Raw genomic sequence first — 27,570 nt, forward strand, 5'->3', positions numbered from 1 at the left:
GAGATTTTGCAGAAATAGCTGAAAACTGGAAAATGAGCCGAAAATACGAGGTTTTTGGGCCACCCTGTATCTAGCACAAGGAAATTTTGCATGAAGAAATTGGTTCTGAAATTCTCTTATGTACCCAAATGATATATTGAAAATCAGAACTACAATATAAATTGCAAGCACACCTCCTTTTTTATGTCTATATTGACTGGACTAGTATAAGGAAGCTATATTCTAAGTTTTGTTGCAATCCATCCAGTAGTTCTCCAGAAATCGTGATCAGTGAGTCAGTGAGATAAGAATTCTATAAGTAGAGATAGATTTTTTCGATTATTGTGAATGTTTAGGAGTAGATAAATGAAATACTAATAGAAGTTGCAACATTCCTTGTACAGATTGTAATTATCCAGTTACATTTTATTCCACCTTCTCAAGTAGTGAGTGGACTGCAGTGAACTGGGAATGGTCTCGTTCACACACCTACACACTTATTTGACTGGATGGTTTCTCTCCAAGCTGCCGCACCAATCCTTCATTGTCTAGCTTTGCAGTATCTCCACTGTACCTTGTACAGCTTTTTTGAGGCTTGATTTATAACACACTTCTGGATATTGTAGTTACCTACTGAAACTAATTTTGCTCACTGTGAGGAGGATACAGAATTTTTCATGTGTAATATATATCCAAATGTTCTCCATTTGGTATAAGAATACCCAGATTGAACAACTACAGATTGAAAATTTACAAATAATTGAAATGATACATCACTCGAAGGTGAGGGGACATATTCAAAACTGAAAAAGAGAATTCAAGATCAAGGATGAGATGAAATTGTACATGAAAAATGATGGATAAAAGTTGTGAGTACAAGCTATGTGAAATGTTAACACTCACTTTGATTCAGGAGAGACTAGTAGAGCTGGTAAGCTTATTAGTTGTAGAGACTCACCTGTAACAGAGGAGAATACATGGGTGATATTCATAGAATAAATTTAATAATTTGTAAATATTCATATTTTCAAACAATGAAGATTTCATTCTATAAATAAGAATGATACTTTTCCCTTCATTCACAAGGAATATCCAGCTGCAAAGAGGTATTTCATAATAATAACGAATAACAAATTATACATAATGTAAGTTGAATCAACAAAATAAAGATTCAATTCTCTCATGTGGTTTAATAAGGCTATATTTATTTTTAAAAAGGATGTAGGCCAAATTACACTAGAATTTTTCTTATCATTATTATTATGGAAAAGTTGATCATTCAGTTGTCTTAATGAGAAGAATTCATTTTTATTAATTAGCCATTATCATGATTCATGGAATAATGTAAGTTCTTTAAATTGTTTCGGGAATGAATCTTCTTTGTTCGATAAAAACAGTGAATGGATCTGTGTTTCTATGACAAATAGAGTCGTTGATACATTATAACACAAATCAGAAAGAATACTATCTTACACGCTTCAGCATTTAAACAATAAAAAATACACAATCAGTTCCACAGCTTATTGATAGAATATCTTGATAATTACAACTTGGGAAAATTGAATAATCATACTTCTTGATTCAATATTATTGAACAAAACAGAATTCTTCCGAAAAATCTGTAAGACCATACCGGCATAAAAAGCAAAACAATGATCATTGTTGCCAACATTCAAGAATAACGACGCGATATTCGTTCCAGACTAGAAGATGAGATCAGCAGTTTCATTTGCTCCAGACCATTCCGGACGCAGACGAGACAATGGTTGGGGCTGGAGGTCACTCCAATCCGAGCATCTAGTCTTTGTTGAGCAGGGAACATTCATGGTGATTGGTCCCAAGGAATCTGTTCCATTGTTGAACGAGAGCAATATATCTCATTTGAAACGAGAATCCCATGTAATTGACAACATGTTTTCCTTCTGTTTTCTTCTAGTATGCCTCTCATTAGTTCAAATCACAAGTAAATCGTGAAGCATAACTGAATTGAGCGCACATTAATATCGTCATGGTTAAGCCAGCTGTTGAAGTTTCATTGTCTTTAAGGGTCCTGAAGAACTGTCAGTTAATCCTTCCCGTCATTAAGTCTATACGCACTAGCCTCATATTGTGCAAAGTATGTGAACTTCATATTCAGCGAAAATAAAAAAAATCTTATTGATCAAATAAATGAAGTTCTCTTCGATGTCTCGATAGAAGGCATAATGACGAAAACCTCAAATACGTCTTTGAATTTATAATTTGAGGAATCCAAATTCCAAATACGATTGAAGATTGAATAGGAATAAACTATGATGTTGAATACTGGATAAAAGATAACGGCTCATGTGGGTATCACATGAAGAATGGTTAGCTTCACCTTCCAGAGACATCTAATTCCACGATGTTGGCTATTTCGTAATCTGAAATCCTTATATTATTTCTACTTTTGAAATCATTATCCAGTTCTAGATTTTTTGTAATAACAACAATAATTCTCGATTACTGCATAAGTTAATGGATAGTTCTGAGATCTTCCAGCATTCTACATTACTCAACTTAACCATTCCTACTCGATTCCATGAACAATCCACATACCGTAAGTGTTTCAATAGAAATATATGCTGCGAAGTGTACCTCATATTCAAATCAAATCAAAGTTTATTCATCAAAAACAATATTACAAATTAGAATATTATAACATTTAATACAATTAAATTGCAATGGAGTTTATGCATTGAATAATTTCTTAATAGGTATAGATAATTCAATGAATAAATATACACCCCACTATGAAAATGATATGTATTGAGATATTGATAGTATATCTTTTTCAAGTCTGGTGAATAGTATATTTCTCCTGAGATATTATGTGCATACGATATAATAATTAGCAATACTCCGATACTGCAGGAATACACTTGAAAACCTTCTCAAAGGCTTGAATTCAATTCTAATCAAAGTGATTTTCTCTACTAATCTTTACTATCAAAGTGTTATTGTTAAAAATACTGTAGTGCTGAAATAATGAACTTGATGTCCATCTAGCTGAGAGGAAACTGGATTGTATCAATGTGGTCGAATTACAGTTGTGCAATGTACATGTGCTAGTGTAAGTAATTACATACTATGTCATGTATGACCTCAGCTTTGAGTTGTTAATTCTAGTCGGGTCTTATTACTCAGCGTACAGCACTGGCCAATTTGGCGCTATCTATATGTTAACATGAGAGAGAAATATAAGTATACAGAGAAATAGATAGTGAGATAGATGAAAGAGAGAATAGAATAGAATAGAATAGAATAGAATAGAATAGAATAGAATAGAATAGAATAGAATAGAATAGAATAGAATAGAATAGAATAGAATAGAATAGAATAGAATAGAATAGAATAGAATAGAATAGAATAGAATAGAATAGAATAGAATAGATAGAATAGAATAGAAGAATAGAATAGAATAGAATAGAATAGAATAGAATAGAATAGAATAGAATAGAATAGATAGAATAGAATAGAATAGAATAGAATAGAATAGAATAGAATAGAATAGAATAGAATAGAATAGAATAGAATAGAATAGAATAGAATAGAAAGAATAGAATAGAATAGAATAGGAATAGAATAGAATAGATAGAATAGAATAGAATAGAATAGAATAGAATAGAATAGAATAGAATAGAATAGAATGAATAGAATAGAAAGAATAGAATAGAATAGAATAGAATAGAATAGAATAGAATAGAATAGAATAGAATAGAATAGAATAGAATAGAATAGAATAGATAGAATAGAATAGAATAGAATAGAATAGAATAGAATAGAATAGAATAGAATAGAATAGAATAGAATAGAATAGAATAGAATAGAATAGAATAGAATAGAATAGAATAGAAGAATAGAATAGAATAGAATAGAATAGAATAGAATAGAATAGAAAGAATAGAATAGAATAGAATAGAATAGAATAGAATAGAATAGAATAGAATAGAATAGAATAGAATAGAATAGCTGCCTTTATTTTTACATAGGAGGGCGGAGTTAGGGCGCAGCCGGCCCTCTCTTACACTCAACCCTCCAATACAAAGCTGAATAATTCAAGATTGAACAAATACAAATTGAGAAAGAAATATATACAATATTACAAACAAGGTTGATAAATATTATTGAAATACAGAATAATAATCAATGTAGAAAAAAAATAAAAAACCAAAATTATAATATTAAGATATAGATATTAAAATTTAGAAGAAATAAATATATAAAAGAAATTTGACTATTTCTTAGTCTTTTCCATTCAAAATTAAGATATAAATAGAAATTAAGAATTAAAAAACGAAAATAATACAATTTCACAAAAGTAGTAGCAGAAAAAGAAGAAGAAGAAGAAAAATAGTAAAAGAGGAGGAAGAAATAGAAATGATAGATATTGAATTGTTTTGAGAAATAGAAGAAAAGGAAAGAGAACTCGCCAAAGAACCCTGTGCTGTGCTAGGTCCTGTGCTAGAGAGTGAGAATGAGAAAAGAGAAAATTTGGCAGAGTGGAGGAAGTGAGTTAGTGTAAGTATAACAAAATACATTCACTGTCTCTATTCATCAAGTTACTGTTACAAACACATGATACAAGCAAGTCTGCATCTATTCAAGTCAGAAGGGGTTTTAAGATTATTGCCAGAGACAAGTGGAGCGGTGAGAGAGCTTCTGTTCCAACAGAAAGGATTAGAATACTACCACTGCAGCATTCCGCTGCTCCAAATAGGGCATTCCTCTGTTCCGAATGGGAACGGGTGGTCTCAAGTTGAGAATGGAATTGTCTATTGTTCACCTTCACTGAGAGCTACAAGACAATCTCTTTCAAATGCCCCACTTGACTCGACTGAATGTTTGTTTGGTAGCGGATAATAGGGCACATGTTGCCATGCGGCAAACGTCTTTGTGCCTAACAAGGTCCGCTTGTAACGAGCCATCAAATTGGATACGGTATCGTGTATCATCAAGCGTACAATCGATCCTGCTTGATCAACTTGATCTCTGTACAATCTAGCCGTATATAGTTTACAAAATCCGAGTTCTTTTAATTGGGTACTTCAAAATCCCATTCTCGATTCAAATCCTCTTCTAAGATTTAGTTGACTTGAGTCGTTCCCAGATACATTATTGAAGAATAGAGCTGTAGCTGCCCAAATTGAAGTTTAGAATAGCTGTTTGAAAGGGGAATAATACAGAATTTTGTCACAAAACTGTATGAACTAAAAACTGGTTTAACATTTTGGAAAATGCAACAGCTCCAGCATCGTGACTTTCCAACTTCATACTTTCAAGCATAACAGCATAAGTAAACCATTTCAAAACCTTCATTTTTCAATGGAGGTTATTCTATGAATAATTGATTGTTCTAACTCTATCTTCATTGTATTATCATTCATCCCATCATCATCACCCAGGTTTGGAATACGTTTAGAAAGCCGCCTTTGTAAAATAATAAAAGAATAATAGATGATGAGAATGCTTACATACCTTAATCTCTGTCATCTGAAAGTTGGATCCATCAACGTATATGAGCATAAGCTCAACATCAATAATGAGATAAAATTGTAATAGATTGATTATGATATTAGTAATAACATTCGGCAAAGGGAAATATAGGAACTTCTACAGTAGAACCTACATAATTCGTAGTGGGAGGTACCAAGCGTTCTCTACCAATTATGGAGTGTTTGAATTATGAAGGCTATCTATGGTGGTGGATGAGGAAGAGGAGGAGATGAAGGCCAATTATGAATAGTGGTGAAGAAATAATTCGAATTGGCCTAGAGAATGCTGAATATTCAATGAGCAATCAAGGATATTATGGATAATAATGGGAAATAATCTGAAAGTAAGTATAAACTTTGAAAGATTTCAAATTGAAAATGTCCAGAACTATTAACAAATTTTCAAATATTCAATTGACTCTTTTTTCTTGTTTAATTTCAAATTTTAGACCACGAGGTATTCGTTGCTGGTAGAGACTGATGAACAACATCACTCGTATCCATTTCCAATTATTTATGATTTTGTGATTTTATCATAGTTGAATGAATAAATAAATGAATATCTAAAAATTTACAAATTCTTCACACTGACAACAATGTTCTCTACTGAATTAAACCGGATACTTTGTCAATCTATATAAATAAAAAATCTATTGGCGCACTCACACAACTTCCCTTGCCGTTATGAAAATTGATCAACTGACGCTAGTGTTCCCGCGCAACTCAAGTCTACTATTCAAAGATCCAAGCCAGCTGGTGACAGGACAATAACGCTGCAGACACACGAAGTCTGCTATCTCTTCATAGTGAATCATTTTATAGAATCAACAGTTGCCAACAGTTTGCAATTTAATAATCTTAGTTTCTCGAACTTCGAGCTTATTTTCAATTTTAGGTGAAAATGTTACTGAACAATAATTGTAGAGATTTTCATGCTCAATTTTTTCCACTTGAATTTTTTTGTTCAAATTGTATCTGAAGCCTGATAATTGGGAATCTAAAATCAAACTTTGCATAGATGGGGAGGAGCTCCTGAAATTTTTACAGATATGGGACTTGTGGCAGTTGATAGAACTTATCAATGACTATTCTAGGTATACATTTAATCAAAATCTTTGGAGCCGTTATTAAGAAAATCGTGAAAACCCCTGTTTTTGACAACATTTTCGCCATTTTAGCCGCCATCTTGGATTGCATTCGATCGAAATTGTTCGTGTCGGATCCTTATAGTGTAAGGACCTTAAGTTCCAAATTTCAAGTTATTCCGTTAATTGGGAGATGAGATATCGTGTACACAGACGCACATACACTCATATACACACACACACACTCACACACACACACACACACACCACACACACACACACACACCACACACACACACACACACACACACACACCACACACACACACACCACACACACACACACACACACACACACACCACACACACACACACATACACACACACAGACCAATACCCAAAAACCACTTTTTTGGACTCAGGGGACCTTGAAACGTATAGAAATTTAGAAATTGGGGTACCTTAATTTTTTCGGAAAGCAATACTCTCCTTACCTATGGTAATAGGGCAAGGAAAGTAAAATCGATCCTCAAATTTTGACATTCAATAGCTTTTTCATGTGTGCACCGAATTTTTTGATTTTTTTCTAGTTGTGTTCGTTATGTTCAGGACCAGATTTATGGCCTATCAAATTTATAATCCGACTTCAGTACTCTTTCCTACGGTCCTTCAAAGTTTACATGTAATCTTATGGGAGAAGATTTGTGAGCTGGCCACATACAGAAATAAAAATCAGCTGTTATAATCATTGCGTCATCCAACAGCCGTCGGTATCGGATCTGTTCTTCTATTTTCTTTCTACTGATTCACAAGATTCTAATTTCTTATAGTAATGCCGCGGTACGAACGACGATCAAACTTGGGTCGTAGAACTTGTCACGACTAGCTCAATATTTCCTTGGAAAATCATGATTATGGAGAGGAAAATGGAAATTAAAAAAGGAAAAACTAGCCTCACCAAACACATTAGTGGTGTGAAGTTGTGCTCCTGGGGGGGTTATCTCTTATGATAGGGTCCCACGTTATGAAGCTATTATGAGAAGTTGTAGATTGTAATTCCTTCACAGATAATACGATGTTTCTGGTATTTATAAGAGCAGTCTCTAAATTCCCTCTTTTGCGAATAAATTCACAAAAAATTAAGGCCTTCCGGCTCGCAAAATTACTGGGTTCAAACCTCAGCTCTAGCTCAGTGGTAGAAACATGAATTTTATAAATACAAATAATCACCATAAGGTTCAGTGATCGGTAATTGGTAATTCTTACCGCTGCTTCTATGAAGTTCTTGAAGAATACCAGTAAGGAAATTAAAAGAATATTTGATGACTGATTATCAGTAACCATGTACCACTAGAGAATAATCAGGACCAACTATAGTTGTTTCTAGTTGATTCTTAAAACGCTCGTCGTGAATACAAGTATTCACCAATATACCCTTTCAAAATTCCTTAGAACTTACAACGCCAGTTCTTGAAGCTCTCTGGATCCTTATATGATATAACTGGAACCTTATTAATATAATTTCTTAATATATTTGTTCTGGCTGATGAAATGAATATCATCAAAGGATGATAATATTGAGTGCTCTGAATAAGGTTAATATTATTTGATTCTATGATTTTAAGTGCTGCTAAATATTTGTTGGTACCAAAACAGCTCAAACTATATAACACAAGATGAGTTAGGATATAATAAAAAATTCTATAAGTTTGTATGCTGACATAAAACACAAAATATATTCCCATAAAAAAGATGTGCATAAAATATTCGATATAACTATAATTTACTTAAATAAATGTTTTCTAGAATCTGAGTAATTATCACAGGTTTCGCTAATATTCACAATAGTATGTTTCAAATTATAAATATATTATATTTAATGCTGATATTTAGACTTCCAATCAATACGAAATTCTGCAAATAAAAACCTGTTCGGTCTATAGGTTTGATATACTATACTTGGTTCAACAAACAAATTTATAATTAATAAATTAATATTCAAACATGAGATCTCAGGGATTTATATGAATTCGGGCTGTGCATGGAAGTAAGCTTCCTACATATAATAAATAAATTTATAAAATGTTCTTATGAACTATGTGATATTGTTCAACACGTGGTGACTCTTAATTTTAATTCAAATTAATTGGAATAGCGCTTTTTTGTTAATTAATACCCACTGAACGTAGAAAAAATGAGCTCATTTGGTTTGACTTATCACTCACTGACTGAAGTTCTAGATGTTCTCGTGGATTGAATTAATTATTTCCAATAATTAATTGGTAGGCTCCTTTTCGTCACTGCTGGGCTAACGCGTGATCCAGATTTTTATAAGTTTCTTTCGAATTAAAGCTATTTTTATGGGAATCTTTACAATTACGAACTCTTTGACAGCACTGAGTTCACAAACAATTAACATTCAACAAACATACATTACATTTAAAAAAGGGTTTGGCTTAATAATTCATTAAAAAATTTTTAAAAGGAATAAGAAAAGACCCTAAACTCCATGTGCATCCTCTCGGGGTGGGATCTTAAGCCAGAAGAAAGAGGTTTTCAGAAAAATTTGCTTCTTCCTAGAATAATTCTATAAGCTACTCTCTGATTGGCCTTCAATTTAATAGACTCAATACAATTGGTTGCCTTGGGAATCAGGGCTTCCTCGGCTTTATAATAGAAAAAATTAAATAAAAGAAGTTTTTATACAGATATATGGGGTATTTATCTTAAATTGAATTCATAAATAAATCGTAACATATGATTTTAATAGATAATACATTTTGTTTTATATGAGTTTTTTATACTCTTGATTTATCATGCTTTTTTGGATTGTAATAAATATTTGTATAGAAATAATAGTTGTTTGTAATTCTACACATCGACTTCCTTTAGTATACATAATATATCTTTATGAGTGAATTTTATATGATTCAACCGGTCATATGGGTTGATCGAATAATCAGCTGATTCGTTCAGTATTGGTTCGGATAATTATCGATTTATCCAAGATCGACTAATTCTTTTCAAAACGTAAACAAGTAACTCTAACCTCAATGTTCATGCATTTTATTTTATTTTTTTTTTGTAATCCGCCAATAATAATTATGCCGCTTATAATTTTTTGATCTTACCAATGGGTTCTCATAATTATTAAATCACAATAATACATGTTTTCTTATCGTTGTTGATAATGCTATTACTCCTAATCACTAATAATACTTGATTTGAGTTGATTTACTCTTTAGATAGGTCTAACCTTCTTTCCAATTTTATAGTTCTATTACATTTTATTGGCTCATTCATTTAGAATATTTGGTGGTTTCAAATTACCACGTGACACAAAACGCCCTCTGATTTCTGATTTAAAACGACAATTCGAGAATATAATATAAATTTTATGATCCAGTTGGTTTTTGATCAGAAATCATACATGTTACAAAGTCTGCTAATAACTCCACTGAGAATCCTACCTCCTAACAATTCAACAACATATACAACAATAAATAAATTCAATTCAAATACATATGCCTTACATCGGCCAATCTCCTTCTATACACAATACAATATAAACTATCTCCTCCTCCATACATAATATAAATCTTTTTTCTAATCCACGCTCTGCCCTCAGGCCAGAAGCACATTTGAATGTTGGTGCAAAATCATTGCCAACCCAACAAACTGATAATTCTCCGACTTGCAGAGTATAACATATTTTCTCCCTCAACATAGAACAGTGATTTGTACATTTTCATTTCATTCTCTTGCAGAATTGGGCTTTGTTTTCATATAATGGATATTTTTTAAGGATAATCTTTGGTAGGTTTTATCAACAAGAACTTCTTATTCCTCTAATACATTGAGACTTGGGATTAATGCTTTTGGTGGTAACTATGCGGTTTGATCATTTGGCGGATAATTTTAATGATTTTCTTAATAGTTTATACATAAATAATAATAATATAATATTTTTATAATATCTCTACATGCAATTCACATTTATATGACACTTGATCTTCTTATTCGGGGTATCAACTTTGATGATTTAATAGGCATTGACTACTCTGGTTTTCGTAGTGTACAGCTGGTTTACGTTGGCTTCGGTTTGTCACTTGTCGCCATCTTGATGTTTCTTCCTGCTACATGAAGGTAAGTTGGCTTTTAACATTAGAAGTTATTTATTCTCTTGTTTCATTAATAAGAAAGGTGTTAAAAATGGTTTCTAAATTTTTATTTCTTTATTTTCAGGTGTTGTTATTCGAAGTGGATACTCGTCTGCGAAATAAGTGTGTTGCCTGGTGTTTGTTTGGTACGTATTTGTTGACAGGTAGGTCCATGAATCCAAATATTATTGTTTATATTCTTATCACTTATTGTCTCGATAATACGGTTTGAGATTAGAAATATTTTCCCACTAAGTTAAATTTGGTTTGCTTTCTTCATACAACTGAACGGTATTACGTTCAGTTACGGCTGCTGTCCGGTTGTTATTTATAGATGAGGCTGTCCTTATGATGATTTATTCTTCATAAATATAAAACCTCGGTATCTTGTATACCTTTTCAAACAATCCTTTGTTTCATTATTGGTAGTTTCTTTTAATCTGTTCTTTTCCGATTCATCCTGTAGTCTTAATTCATCTTTCCTCTTATTTTCATCTAATATTCTCGGTTTCAGTTCGTTATAAATTAGTAGGCTCACAACAATAAACATTTTTATAATATTACCTTTCCCATCATCAATAATAGATTCTTTTAATAACAACAACATAATATCTTCTATCATACCTACAACGCAGTCCTTTATCCATATCACAGCCATAACAAATAGTATACAATACAACAGAACATTTATCATTTCATTAACAATATAATCTCTCAACCTGTAATAGTCAGGTACTTTCACTCTCTTATTATAATTTCTTATTTCTTTTAATCTTATTAAACACTTTCCATCCTTTATCAACCTCCATAAATAGTCCACTTATTATTATCATCCCTGCATGTTTCAATCGTAGTTTTCCTTTCAGTTCCGTTTTTAACCCTGTATGAATCCATATTAGTCCTTCCAGTAGCTCCAGTTTCATTCCATTTATTATGTCCATTTTGCCGGTCACATCGCTGATCTTCTGCTTTAAAGCGAATGTGCCGCGGATGCATGCCGTCGATCTCCGGTCCTCCATCCTGGTTTCGGTCCGGTGTCCTCCTCGGGCGTTTGAAACGTGCATGCGGCTGGTATCGTCGCGCGCGGTACTTCTTTTTCTTCCGTGGTTTTCTTGGTCGCTTTCTCCGGTGGGCCTTCCGGTGTTGGACTCTAGGGTTCACTCCGATGTCGTCCTGCCGGTCACACTTTCGGCTTGCTTTGGTAGCGGTTTGCTCCTTGAACCTAGTGTGCCGCGGGTGAATCCAACGATGCTTAGGTGGTGGCTGTTCCAATCGGGTATGTTGTGGGGGCGTTGCTTGCTGGCATATACGTTCGGTGCATGTAGGCGGTATTTCATTTTCAGATTTTACTATCGGTGATTCCTTAATCATTTCTGTGTTGATGCTGTAGATTATTTTCGGTGGTGGACTGGTTACTGGTGGTAGATCCTCGGAGCGGAATAACAGACTTAGTATAGGTTGCTTTTTGCAGATTGAGTTTGATGTATGTTTGGCTTCTTTATTTGGTGGCGGGCTGGTGCGGTGGTGGATTTGTTCTGGTGGTTGATTTACTGTAGGTTGTTGTTGGTCTGTTTTTATTGTGCATGCCACTGTATATGATGTATTTGCTCTGTTACTATTTTGATTATTTTCGTCCTGTTTTGTGAAATTTACTTCTTGTTTATTGTTTCTATTCAAGCGATTTCTGTTATCATAATATGCCTCTTTGTGATGCTGTTTACTGTTTCGGTATTGAAACTTATTTCTATAATTATTATCAAATGATTGAACCCTGTTATTATTTTCAGTATACTTCGCTCTTTGCGCATTTGCTCTAGCATTTGCTATATGATTTTCATTATTACTATTCTGTTTGAAATTACTATTTTGCTGATTAAAATTTCTTGCTTGTTTATTTATATGATTTGGCTCAGAAGTAGCTGATTGGATAGAATGTAAATGTTCTATCAGTTCTTCACAACTGGAAATCGAAGATACTGCTAGTGTCATACGAACATTGAAAGGAAGCTTTTTTGATAATATGTGGACCAGTGATGAATCAGCTAGAGATTCGTCTAACTGATAGTTTCTATTCATCAAATCTGTTATAAAGTCAGTGTAGGATTGTCCATTTCTGCTATCGTAAGTGCATAAAATAATTTCTGACAATGCGTCCATCTGTTTACATTTGCTCCAATACTGTTGCAGGAACTGGGAGATGAAGTCCTCCAGGCTGTTGATATCTCGCATCCGGCTCTGGAAAAACATCAGCGGCTCGCCGAGTAATAGACTGGACAGTTGGAAGCGCCATACTAACCAAGAGGTGGGTATCAATTCCTGAATAGCTTTTATTTGGTCTATGAATGGTCTGGGTTGCATATGACGGTAGGAATTATCGAATTTTCCAAGACTTTGAAAAAGCTGAGTGCCGTTTACTACTTCATTCGGTGTATACTGCATTTGACTGACTGGGATATTTTCCATGCGTGTTTCTATTCTGGAGACTCGTTCTTCATTTGCAATCCATTTATCATTCATAATTTTCTTATGTGTATTCACTTCATCATACAATCCGGTTAGCTTCAACTGCTGTCCGCCTATAGCCTTCTCCAATATGCTGTATCTCTCACTTGATTTTGCCCCCTCCTCCGCTAAATTTGCCATACATGCCTGCACGTTACTTTGTTCCTTGACTATCTCTATTATTTTCTTATTATTTTCCTCCACTTACGACTCTATCTCGCCCTTATTTTCTAACACCTTTCCCATGACAGTTCCCATGATAGCAGTGCCCAGCTCCTTACCCAATACGTCCACCTGTTTTTTAACTTCCTTTGGTACGTCATCCAACCGTTCGTTTATCTGACAGGTGACGTCATCTATACGGGTCTCTAATTTTTTGATGATTGTAGATTGCGTATCTATTTTAATGTCTATCATGTTTTTCATTTCTTCCTTGAATTCAGAGAATTTTCCCTCAACTTTCTCTTCCATTTTTTCCACACTTCCTTGTACAGCTTTGACATCTTTTTGTATGATTTTGGTATTTTCTTCCCCTTTATCCTGGCTTGGAGCGATCTGCGAAGACGCCGGTACCGGGTTGGACGCCCTCACTCCCTCATCTCCCTCAGCCGGACTCTCATCGGAATTAATCGCGTCAACGACGTTATCGATCTTCGTAGAAGACAATTGGGCCAAGTTTTGCGGGTCGAAATTGATGGAGCATATGCTGCCTCCCTCTCTCTCTCGTGGGGTCTCCGCTTCATTGTCCTGAGGTTGTTGAGTGGCCGGTGTCGTAGCTACATAATTTTGGGGGTGGTCGCTGAAGTAGGAAATTTGCGAGTTAGCTGGCGACTGGTTCATGGTGACGTTATTATGGATTACTTCGAATAAAGTGCCAAGTGTGTTGCCAAATTTCAGAAATATCAAAATGAATTCAGTGATAGTGCCTATTCTGGATAAAATTGTGTGGTGTTAAAAGTTTCAAGTGTCATGTACATATATTACTAAACGGACATCAATGGACAGGTATGGCTTACAAATTACACTAATATGGTTCTTAAAATTTTAGTTAGGGTCTTATCTTCCTTGCTAACAACAGTATTGTGATGCCTCAAATAACCTATAGCCCTGGTCAGCATACAATGTCTAGATTCAAAAATCAAAATCAAAATCTTACTGTAACTTTTATGGAAATTTCCATCCAATTTTTCCTCTATTATGAGAATTATGTTATCAGACTCGTGTGATATAGTTTGTCTGTATTTATGCAGCTTGAAAAATTTTAATTTGAAGAGCAACTCAATTATTTTAGCCAGAACTTACAATAGATTATCAGATATATCTTGTTGAATCAACTTCAGATTATGCTTCTTGCAGTTTTCAGGTTTATCAATAATTTCATTAATCATTGATAGTGAGATTGAGTAGGTAAGCTTTTCATCACGCTCCACTGGTTGGGTGCCATTGTGTGAAGTTGTGCTCCTGGGGGGGTTATCTCTTATGATAGGGTCCCACGTTATGAAGCTATTATGAGAAGTTGTAGATTGTAATTCCTTCACAGATAATACGATGTTTCTGGTATTCATAAGAGCAGTCTCTAAATTCCCTCTTTTGCGAATAAATTCACAAAAAATTAAGGCCTTCCGGCTCGCAAAATTACTGGGTTCAAACCTCAGCTCTAGCTCAGTGGTAGAAACATGAATTTTATAAATACAAATAATCACCATAAGGTTCAGTGATCGGTAATTGGTAATTCTTACCGCTGCTTCTATGAAGTTCTTGAAGAATACCAGTAAGGAAATTAAAAGAATATTGATGACTGATTATCAGTAACCATGTACCACTAGAGAATAATCAGGACCAACTATAGTTGTTTCTAGTTGATTCTTAAAACGCTCGTCGTGAATACAAGTATTCACCAATATACCCTTTCAAAATTCCTTAGAACTTACAACGCCAGTTCTTGAAGCTCTCTGGATCCTTATATGATATAACTGGAACCTTATTAATATAATTTCTTAATATATTTGTTCTGGCTGATGAAATGAATATCATCAAAGGATGATAAATATTGAGTGCTCTGAATAAGGTTAATATTATTTGATTCTATGATTTTAAGTGCTGCTAAATATTTGTTGGTACCAAAACAGCTCAAACTATATAACACAAGATGAGTTAGGATATAATAAAAAATTCTATAAGTTTGTATGCTGACATAAAACACAAAATATATTCCCATAAAAAAGATGTGCATAAAATATTCGGTATAACTATAATTTACTTAAATAAATGTTTTCTAGAATCTGAGTAATTATCACAGGTTTCGCTAATATTCACAATAGTATGTTTCAAATTTATAAATATATTATATTTAATGCTGATATTTAGACTTCCAATCAATACGAAATTCTGCAAATAAAAACCTGTTCGGTCTATAGGTTTGATATACTATACTTGGTTCAACAAACAAATTTATAATTAATAAATTAATATTCAAACATGAGATCTCAGGGATTTATATGAGTTCGGACTGTGCATGGAAGTAAGCCTCCTACATATAATAAATAAATTTATAAAATGTTCTTATGAACTATGTGATATTGTTCAACACGTGGTGACTCTTAATTTTAATTCAAATTAATTGAAATAGCGCTTTTTTGTTAATTAATACCCCACTGAACGCAGAAAAAATGAGCTCATTTGGTTTGACTTATCACTCACTGACTGAAGTTCTAGATGTTCTCGTGGATTGAATTAATTATTTCCAATAATTAATTGGGCAGGCTCCTTTTCGTCACTGCTGGGCTAACGCGTGATCCAGATTTTTATAAGTTTCTTTCGAATTAAAGCTATTTTTATGGGAATCTTTACAATTACGAACTCTTTGACAGCACTGAGTTCACAAACAATTTACATTCAACAAACATACATTACATTTAAAAAAGGGTTTGGCTTAATAATTCATTAAAAAATTTTTAAAAGGAATAAGAAAAGACCCTAAACTCCATGTGCATCCTCTCGGGGTGGGATCTTAAGCCAGAAGAAAGAGGTTTTCAGAAAAATTTGCTTCTTCCTAGAATAATTCTATAAGCTACTCTCTGATTGGCCTTCAATTTAATAGACTCAATACAATTGGTTGCCTTGGGAATCAGGGCTTCCTCGGCTTTATAATAGAAAAAATTAAATAAAAGAAGTTTTTATACAGATATATGGGGTATTTATCTTAAATTGAATTCATAAATAAATCGTAACATATGATTTTAATAGATAATACATTTTGTTTTTATATGAGTTTTTATACTCTTGATTTATCATGCTTTTTTGGATTGTAATAAATATTTGTATAGAAATAATAGTTGTTTGTAATTCTACACATCGACTTCCTTTAGTATACATAATATATTCTTTATGAGTGAATTTTATATGATTCAACCGGTCATATGGGTTGATCGAATAATCAGCTGATTCGTTCAGTATTGGTTCGGATAATTATCGATTTATCCAAGATCGACTAATTCTTTTCAAAACGTAAACAAGTAACTCTAACCTCAATGTTCATGCATTTTATTTTATTTTTTTTTTTGTAATCCACCAATAATAATTATGCCGCTTTATAATTTTTTGATCTTACCAATGGGTTCTCATAATTATTAAATCACAATAATACATGTTTTCTTATCGTTGTTGATAATGCTATTACTCCTAATCACTAATAATACTTGATTTGAGTTGATTTACTCTTTAGATAGGTCTAACCTTCTTTCCAATTTTATAGTTCTATTACATTTTATTGGCTCATTTAGAAATATTTGGTGGTTTCAAATTACCACGTGACAGTGGAAATCTTGGAAAATCTTTATCAATAACGCAATTCCGAAAGAAATTAATTATCACTCTATAAAAACAAACTATCTGGATTATTATTTGAGAGCTTAATTATATTTTACTAATTTATTTTAGCAAATATTCAAAGTAAAGTAGTTCAAGGTAGAGGAAGCCTAACCTCCAACACTTGCATACCATTACGGAAAAGTAATTAATCATTGTAAAACTTCTATTTCTATATTAACAGAAGTTGCAGAGCACTATTTTGTAATGAGATCAAGCTCATAAATCTCACTTTTTAACATCTTAAATATCTTAAATTGATCTGAAAAACTTTGAAGACCACGTGAAAAATCACAATTTTCAAACACTTATATTTCTAAAAATACAGAAATTCTTACAAAACAAATTACCACACATGAAAGAAGGAATTTTGATGTACATTACCTGTAAATTTCAAATTCCTAAGCTCCAAAAAAGTGTATTTGTAGTTTTTTGTGTTCGAGACATGTTGAGTGGAGCTTGACTCAAGCAGCCTGCACATCCTTTTGTTTAAATAAAATAAGAATCTACTCTCTGTTAGTTTCTGTGGGAATAGTTTAATCTAACTTAAAATTTGAAATAGTGAACTGAATTATTGTGATGGAGATTCAAAACTTAAAATGTTTATGAACTCCAAAAGTTAGTCAAAATGGCGGCACACTATAAATACCTGTGGAGACGTCAGCTCGAGACAGTCAGCAGCCAAATTTCTGAATCTCCAGACCATTCATGTTATAAGTGTTTTCTGTGTGCCAATGTAGTCAATATCCGGTGAGTCGCCTCAAAGTTATCTCAAAGTCATTTCAAAGTATTCTCAAGTTTATTCAATTTTACATCGAATTTATTATATCTAAACCATTCATGAACTTTTAAAAATTTGTTTAATGTAACTCTTTTTAACAATTCAGTTCGAGAGCGATTATAATTTTTCTATACAGATTTAATTCTGAATCATTATAATTTTGAATTCATTCAGTTTACTCAGAAACTTTTGCAATATTTAAACTACCTACGAAGACAAGTGAATTATATAAGATGAGCTGTATAATTTTGTGCTGATAGATCACACATTGTTGAATTAATAATACGTTCAATCAATTTTCTTTTTGTCAATAGCCAAGATAATTTTTGAATTCACTCTATGTAGCTCACAGTTTATTATTTAAATTTTCAAGTTATTATAGACCGGATTAGGAGTGCTTGTTAATTTGTTGAATAACTGTTGCCCTGTCATAAATCGCACTGAAGCTGCCAAAAAACTTTGCAGTGTGCTTGGGCTGAGAGGCGAGACGGACAACGGACAACGAGCGCATCAAACAACGGTGAAGAGGACCGCTGCGTGCTGAATCGGACGGAGCCTACACGGGGACCACGACGACGCTGCATGACTGGACCAACTCCGCCGCTGAGGGCATCACCGACAACCACGGCCAAAAGACGACCTCTATGCTGAACCCGATCGCTCAAACAAACCAGGTCATATTGATAAAATATCCATAGTAAATTGAGAAATTCATAAGAACACCCTTGGAAAGAACATTCAATTAATTTCATGAAGGCTTGAAAGTGCAATAAATTATCAAACTTATTCAAAACATCCACACCCTGATTATAAAATTGAATTAAAACGTTGATCAGAATCTCTAAAAGGAATTTTTTATTTCATAGATTATAAGTGACTCTATGAGAGGCTATCTTCTTGGCTCGAAAATTCTTCATCTATGACCTACAAACGTGGGCCATTTTTGACACATGGCGCCCAACTAGTGTTGCATTAAGTTTGATTGCACAAGCCAATATTAGATCTTTTTCAATTTCACCAAATTAATTTATTTACAACAATTTTTTGAGGCGACTCATTTGCGCTCAGTTTAGTCACAATCCGTATATGATTTATCAATACGGGAGATCAAAGATCAATGTCATAATAATTTTTGACTCAAATATTCAAAGAAATTCTCAAATTATCAGAATTCATAAGCATATTGAATTTGTTTATTCCCACAGAAACAGTTTGTCTAAGATTTCTCGTATTATTTTGTGTTTGATGTTTATTTTGCACGTTTGGAGATTCTCATAGGAATGTAATTTGGCTGCATGAATTTTTGTGTTTGAAATTTTATGTTTGAAATTTTCCAAGATAAATTCTTTCAGTTATCGTAATTGTTGCTATTAGTGCCCTATAATTGATTTTAGTTTTGATAATAATATTACCTGGAGTTTATAGAATAGGAAAGGTTAATCTAAAAAGATGGCTAATAATAATAATGCCGAATCCGAATCTCAAGATAGATTACCAAACAATGAATTCAGTAGAGAAAGTTTGGCCCTCTTATCATCAACACAAGTTGAAGGAAACAAATCCGAATCTAGTGAAACTCATTTTTCTCCCACTTCAATAAGAAATTCTGCTAGTTCTCCTCAAGCTAGTAATAAAGACGATAATGAAGTTACTTTAAAAAGTCTAGCCGAATCAATGAAGAGTCTTTTTGCTATGCAGCTTAGTCATAGGAATTTAACTGAAGAGATTAAAAATAGTACTCAACAAGTAACAGCTCAGTTCTCAGCTAAGGTTGAAGAGCATTCCGAGAAAATTTCAGAGAATAGACAAGCAATCATAGAGATAAATGACAAGATAAGTCAGATTAAAGAACAGGAAATGGTAAACGTTCGCGTTCATTTACAAAGTCAGATTAACGAAACACATGCCGAAATTACTAAAATAAAAGAAACCTGTCTTATCAATGAACTAGTGAAGGAAAAATCACCTAATGGATATGAGGTATGTGGTGCATCCAATCTGTTAGCAAATCTAGGTCAATTCGATAATACCCCGAAAACCCCGCAACCAAAAGAATTCATGAATCAAATCATAGCTATAAATGAACTTCAAACAATACCATGGAAAATCTGGCGTCTACAGCTTGTGGCTCAGCATCTCAGAGGTGAAGCTCTAACATTCTTTAGAAGTCGTATGGAGGATTTTAATAATTTGGGTGACTTCACTAAGGCATTCCTAGACCGATTCTGGTCCTTATCAAAACAACAAACTGTTTTAAACAAGATAATAACATGCAGTTTCAATAGTAGAACAGATACATATAGCGATTTTGCAGCAGAAATAAAATATTTCAACTCTTTATTAGATAACCCACTTTCCGAAATTAATTTGGTTCAGATAATAACACAGAAATTCCCTTACAACGTTCAGCTAGCACTCTCTTGTCCTCAAATCAATAATCTGCGTGACTTGGAAGATTGTCTGAATAGAATTCAGACAATAAACGACAACAACCCACGAGTCAATCACAAAAGACTCGACGCAACCAACAACGACGAGCGGCTATCAGCAGGCATCAGAGAAGCAGACAGCACGTATCCTGAGAGTCGCAGATGGGAGCCTCGTAGATGGGAGCCTAGTGGATGGGAGCCTCGTAGATTGGAGCCTAGCAGGCAGGAAGCAGGCCGAAGGACGTATGAAGGAGGAGACGGACCGCGACAGCAACAGCAACAGCCGCGACAGCAGGACCAGCGCCAGCAGCAGCAGAATCAGAGACCGCAGGAACAACGCCAACAACACCGCGACAATCAACGCAGATTTCACGAGAGTCAGCATGTGAGAGATGGAGGTTCCCACGCCAACAAGCAGACACACTCGCCAAACCCGCCACAGAGCCCGAAGCCGAGTGATGCGCGACCGAGCCACCCTCACAGCAGCGACCCCAGCAACAACAATCCATGTAGCAAGAATTCAAATTCAGGGACACCAATGAAAAAATCTGACAACTAAAAGAAAGGATAGTACCGATAGAAGAAGAAACAATCGAGAGAATTACGCCGAAATCGAGTGCTATCCTTCAACCAGACGCAAATGTGGGAGATAACATAAACAATAATTATGATGATTCGGAGATGTCTGAAACTTGTACTAAGGATTACGAAATTAATCAAATGAAATTATTCAGGCCTAGTAAGCTGTATAGTACTTATAATGAAAGAGAGATAAGTGGGAGTAATCGGAAGAAAGAAAAAACCGAAGGTATAATGAATGTAGATCGTGTGAATAATGTCGATTGTGTAGGGATTGTTGATTGTATTAAGGAAATAGAATTTAGAAAACAAAACAGTGATGAGGAGTCTGAAGCAAAGAAGAGGAAACACACTCGTTTTAAAGAAAATACTCCAAATAGAGTACGGGAAAGAGAATACATTTTTCATGAAAAGAACAACAATCACACATCACACGCGAGATACCGATGTTCGCGTATAAGAAATCGAAAACGTACGCGCTTCAAAAAGCATTGTGAACAGGCGGATTGCTCAAATGAAACTACTGGCAATGGAAAAGAAATTGAAACAGACCGTAATACTTTATCGGAAATAACGGCTTTTGGAAAGAGACCACTGCGAAACAGAGATAGCCTACCCTTGATTAACGAAACTGATAAACAGGCCTACTACGAAAGAAGAAATAATTTTGAACCTATTTCGAATGATAACGAAACCGCTACTAGCTCCAAACTACTAAATAAATCAATCAGATATTTCCCAGAGGACGAAAGTTCCACCCCCATGAAATTAAGAACCATATTCAGAGACGAGATAATCGCTGACTTATTAGAAGAAGATACAGGACATGAAGAAAACGAATTAAAACAATTTCAAGCATTTATCGAATGTAATCTGTACGGTAAGAAAGTGCAAGCATTGATAGACACTGGTGCACAATGCAGTATTATTCAAGCTGATCTATTCTCCAGTATAGAGTCAAAGCAGAGAATTGAAACCCTACCGCTTAGTTCGACCTATATTCAAGGAATAAATCCGAGTCGCCGAGTAAAAATTCAAAAACAATGCCTGCTAGAAATACCGATGTTAAATAATGTAGTACTCTCTCACACATTCCTCGTTTATCCAGCATCCTGTCCAGATCTTATCATTGGCGTTGATTTTTTGAAATACTACCAAGCTATCATTGATTTGACCAATATGACACTATCCATTCGCCAAGGAAGAGAGGGAGCTATGCTAACCACTCCACTCATTTTAGAAGCGCAACACGTAGATACTCCTAAAATAAGAGTGATCGAACAAGGACCAAGTGATAGGCCTACACACATGCGTGAAGAAGGAGACGACGATTTCGTGAGATTGGACACTGAACAATGGCAATGTAGAGAGTCTGATGAAACCAAGGATAAACAATTATTCGAAGCATTATTAAATGACATTCGCTATAGTGATGAGTATCCAGAAGAGGGAAAAACTGAAATAATTGAACTATTACGCGAGCATGAGGACGTATTCTCGGAAACACCAGGTCGTGCAACCCATTTTAAATGTCAACTTAACGTTAAACCACATAAAGCATACTACAAGAAGAATTATTCAATACCCTTCACATTACGAAATGCAGCACAGATTGAAATAGATCGTATGGAGAGATTAGGAGTTGTAGAACCTTCTTTTTCACCTTACAGTTTACCCATAGTCTGTGTTGGCAAAAAAGACAATACTGTGAGATTATGCTTAGACGCTCGTCCTCTAAATAATATCCTGGAGGATGACCGAGAAACACCTATGCAAATTGATGAGGCACTACAAACGTTTCACGGAAAATCCATATATTCAACCGTTGATCTTAGTTCTGGTTATTGGCAAGTAGAGGTAGCAGAAGAGTCACGTGATTACTTATCATTTCTATTCAATGGAAGGAATTTACGTTTTACAAGACTTGCCTTTGGTATACGAAACGCAATGGCTATTTTCATCAAGTGCTTACGACAAGCCCTGGGAGAGGATATTGCGGAATTTTGCACGGTATACGTAGATGATGCTTTAGTTGCCTCACACACTATACACGAGCACTGTCATCATTTAAACACAATCTTCCAGCGTCTAAGAGAAAATGGGCTTAAGCTAAGGTTATCAAAATGCAATCTATTTAAACGACAGGTACATTTCTTAGGGCATATTATAAATGAAAAAGGTATCACTCAGAATGAGGAGAAAATATTAGCAATCAGAAATTTTCCTTCGCCAAAGAATCGAAAACAATTACAAAAGTTTATAGGCTTTCTACAATTTTACAGGAAATTCAGTAAGAATTTGTCTCATTACACCAAGCAATTCAGTCATATACTTTCGTCAAAAAATTTGTGGAGATGGAGTGATGAAGAAGAGAGAGTTTTTTGTGAAATAAAGGAACGTTTCTTGGAAGTAGTTATGCTGCATCACCCCGATTTATCAAAACCATTTTTCATAAACGTGGATGCGTCGCATTATGCCATAGGGGCTGAAATTTTTCAGTTCGATAAGAATAATGAAAAAGGCATTATAGCTTTCTACAGCAAAACTTTGAACAATGCACAGAGAAAATATTCGGTGACAGAAAAAGAATTGTTAAGTCTATTAGAAGTATGTTTACGATACCGCACTCTACTTCTGGGACAGAAAATTTTTGTCAACACAGATCATAAAGCTTTAACATTTTTCAGAACTGCAAAATTGACAAACAATCGCATCTCTCGTTGGTTTTTAGCGCTACAAGAATTCAATTTAGAACTAACACACCTTCCAGGAAAGAGTAATCAAACCGCAGATTTTTTGTCACGAGAAATAGATGCTACTTACAACAACGAAACAACCTTCAATTGCTATACTACAGATTACATACAAGGTGTGCCGTTTCCAGTTAATATAGCTCCTCTAGTACACAAAAGACTGCTAACTCCTTCAAAAATACAGGAAGCTCAAACAGACGATCCACACTTGAATGACATAATTAGACAATTGGGGGAAGCTGGTGAAAATAATTCTCAACAGCTAAAAACGTACAAGATGTATAAGAAATACCTGTTCTGTAGAGTACCGATAAACACAGGTGATTGGAAATTAGTCATCCCGAAGACACTGGAAAACGATATCATCAAAGAAGCCCATGAAAGGATAGGTCATTTCGGAATTAAAAAGACGTATTATTTTTTAAAAACGTCATGCTACTTCAAGGGAATGTACAAGAAAGTAACAGAGATTGTAGTGTCCTGCGACGTATGTCAAAGAACCAAATATAATAGGTACACCATTGGAGGACCAATGAAGCCCATAATTCCAGAACACCCATTAGATATATTGGCAACAGATATCTATGGCCCAATTCCAACCGCAGTAGGTCGTCATAGACATATATTTGCTGTCACCTGCCTACATTCAAAATACACAATGCTGTTCCCAATCGGAAAGATAACCGGCAGTAAGTTAGCTCGTTGTATAACTGAAAAATGGTGTGTTGAAGTAGGTAAACCAAAGAAAATATTGGCTGACAACGCCACGTATTTTCGAAGCAATAATTGGATTCTGATTATGCAGCAGGAAAATATCGAAACCATATGGACTACCCGATATAATCCGAGCTCAAATCCGGTGGAGAGAAAAATGGCCGAAATATCACGATTTATGCGTGCATATTGCGCAAATGAACATCAAAAATGGATAAAATTCCTGCCCTTCCTACAAGAATGTATTAACAACGTTTACAACGAATCAACAGGTTATACCCCCCACGAGATCATGTTCGGAAATAGGAGAAAAAATTTCATAGAAAAACTGGTGGAGATACCGCATGAGAATAAACAGAATAACATTGATAGAGCAATCATCAAAAGAAATCTTCTTCACGCCGCCGAGCTTCGAAAGAAGCACCACGATAAAAAGATTCGAGTACACGAGTATCAAGTTGGGCAAGAAGTACTACTACGCACGCATCGTCTGTCAGATTCTCTTGGAAAAAAGACTAAGAAATTTTTCCATTTGTACACGGGACCGTATAAAGTTATGGCTGTCTCAAACTATAACACTGTGTTATTATCAGATATCGTAGATAACAGCTTTCTTGGATGGCACAATCATCGGAACGTAAAACCGTATCACAAGAGCAACTAAAATGGAGTGGCAAAATATCTCATGATGAGGATGACAAAGAAGAAGAAATATTATCTTGAATCTCGGAATGGAAGTACGAAATCTAGTGATGAGAATTTATCAGTAATGAACCAGTCGAAAAACGATAAAGCCAGTATCTTAGGTATAATGATAGTTCATAGTACTGTATTAGATATTGTCTTGTCAATGAAATGAAAATATGTTATATGGAATTAATGTGGAAATTATGTGTGAATTTATGCAAAAGCAATTTGAAAAATCATAAAAAAAAAAAAAAAAAAAAAAAAAAAAAAAAAAAAAAAAAAAAAAAAAAAAAAAAAAAAAAAAAAAAAAAAAAAAAAAAAAAAAAAAAAAAAAAAAAAAAAAAAAAAAAAAAAAAAAAAAAAAAAAAAAAAAAAAATACTAAGTACTTGCATGTACAACATCTTCAATGTCGAATAAGTGTAGTCATAATAATCAATGATAGAGTAGATAAAATGAATAATAAGGAAATATTTCACAAGACGTTTTATGTATTTTCCACCGACCAACTGGAATTAGTCACTCGCCGGAAAGGGAGCCTATGTCACGACTAGCTCAATATTTCCTTGGAAAATCATGATTATGGAGAGGAAAATGGAAATTAAAAAAGAAAAACTAGCCTCACCAAACACATTAGTGGAAATCTTGGAAAATCTTTATCAATAACGCAATTCCGAAAGAAATTAATTATCACTCTATAAAAACAAACTATCTGGATTATTATTTGAGAGCTTAATTATATTTTACTAATTTATTTTAGCAAATATTCAAAGTAAAGTAGTTCAAGGTAGAGGAAGCCTAACCTCCAACACTTGCATACCATTACGGAAAAGTAATTAATCATTGTAAAACTTCTATTTCTATATTAACAGAAGTTGCAGAGCACTATTTTGTAATGAGATCAAGCTCATAAATCTCACTTTTTAACATCTTAAATATCTTAAATTGATCTGAAAAACTTTGAAGACCACGTGGAAAAATCACAATTTTCAAACACTTATATTTCTAAAAATACAGAAATTCTTACAAAACAAATTACCACACATGAAAGAAGGAATTTTGATGTACATTACCTGTAAATTTCAAATTCCTAAGCTCCAAAAAAGTGTATTTGTAGTTTTTTGTGTTCGAGACATGTTGAGTGGAGCTTGACTCAAGCAGCCTGCACATCCTTTTGTTTAAATAAAATAAGAATCTACTCTCTGTTAGTTTCTGTGGGAATAGTTTAATCTAACTTAAAATTTGAAATAGTGAACTGAATTATTGTGATGGAGATTCAAAACTTAAAATGTTTATGAACTCCAAAAGTTAGTCAAAATGGCGGCACACTATAAATACCTGTGGAGACGTCAGCTCGAGACAGTCAGCAGCCAAATTTCTGAATCTCCAGACCATTCATGTTATAAGTGTTTTCTGTGTGCCAATGTAGTCAATATCCGGTGAGTCGCCTCAAAGTTATCTCAAAGTCATTTCAAAGTATTCTCAAGTTTATTCAATTTTACATCGAATTTATTATATCTAAACCATTCATGAACTTTTAAAAATTTGTTTAATGTAACTCTTTTTAACAATTCAGTTCGAGAGCGATTATAAATTTTTCTATACAGATTTAATTCTGAATCATTATAATTTTGAATTCATTCAGTTTACTCAGAAACTTTTGCAATATTTAAACTACCTACGAAGACAAGTGAATTATATAAGATGAGCTGTATAATTTTGTGCTGATAGATCACACATTGTTGAATTAATAATACGTTCAATCAATTTTTTTTTGTCAATAGCCAAGATAATTTTTGAATTCACTCTATGTAGCTCACAGTTTATTATTTAAATTTTCAAGTTATTATAGACCGGATTAGGAGTGCTTGTTAATTTGTTGAATAACTGTTGCCCTGTCATAAATCGCACTGAAGCTGCCAAAAAACTTTGCAGTGTGCTTGGGCTGAGAGGCGAGACGGACAACGGACAACGAGCGCATCAAACAACGGTGAAGAGGACCGCTGCGTGCTGAATCGGACGGAGCCTACACGGGGACCACGACGACGCTGCATGACTGGACCAACTCCGCCGCTGAGGGCATCACCGACAACCACGGCCATAAGACGACCTCTATGCTGAACCCGATCGCTCAAACAAACCAGGTCATATTGATAAAATATCCATAGTAAATTGAGAAATTCATAAGAACACCCTTGGAAAGAACATTCAATTAATTTCATGAAGGCTTGAAAGTGCAATAAATTATCAAACTTATTCAAAACATCCACACCCTGATTATAAAATTGAATTAAAACGTTGATCAGAATCTCTAAAAGGAATTTTTTATTTCATAGATTATAAGTGACTCTATGAGAGGCTATCTTCTTGGCTCGAAAATTCTTCATCTATGACCTACAAACGTGGGCCATTTTTGACAAACTTGAAATGCTGTAAATAATATTTAGAATATATGCACGGGAAAATCACCAGCAAGGAGATTAACCATTCAAATTTCCAGCAAGCTGCATTCAACTATATCTAA

General features: G+C 34.1%; 2 protein-coding genes across 7 annotated transcripts in view; both read right to left on the minus strand.

Annotated features, from left to right (window-relative positions):
• LOC111058662 (GTPase-activating Rap/Ran-GAP domain-like protein 3) overlaps window positions 1-27,570 on the minus strand; it is a 382,310-nt gene that overhangs the window by 180,714 nt on the left and 174,026 nt on the right. The gene's annotated exons all lie outside the window — the stretch shown is intronic.
• Window positions 774-27,570, minus strand: part of LOC120352338 — a 382,353-nt gene continuing 355,556 nt past the window's right edge. Inside the window, exon 3 of the mRNA XM_039432402.1 lies at window positions 774-937. Within this exon, the coding sequence (XP_039288336.1) occupies window positions 934-937 (4 nt within the window). The 3' untranslated portion in view covers window positions 774-933. The remainder of the gene's footprint in view (window positions 938-27,570) is intronic.

The sequence above is a fragment of the Nilaparvata lugens genome, chromosome 7 (assembly GCF_014356525.2).
Source record: "Nilaparvata lugens isolate BPH chromosome 7, ASM1435652v1, whole genome shotgun sequence".
Lineage (NCBI taxonomy): Eukaryota > Metazoa > Arthropoda > Insecta > Hemiptera > Delphacidae > Nilaparvata > Nilaparvata lugens.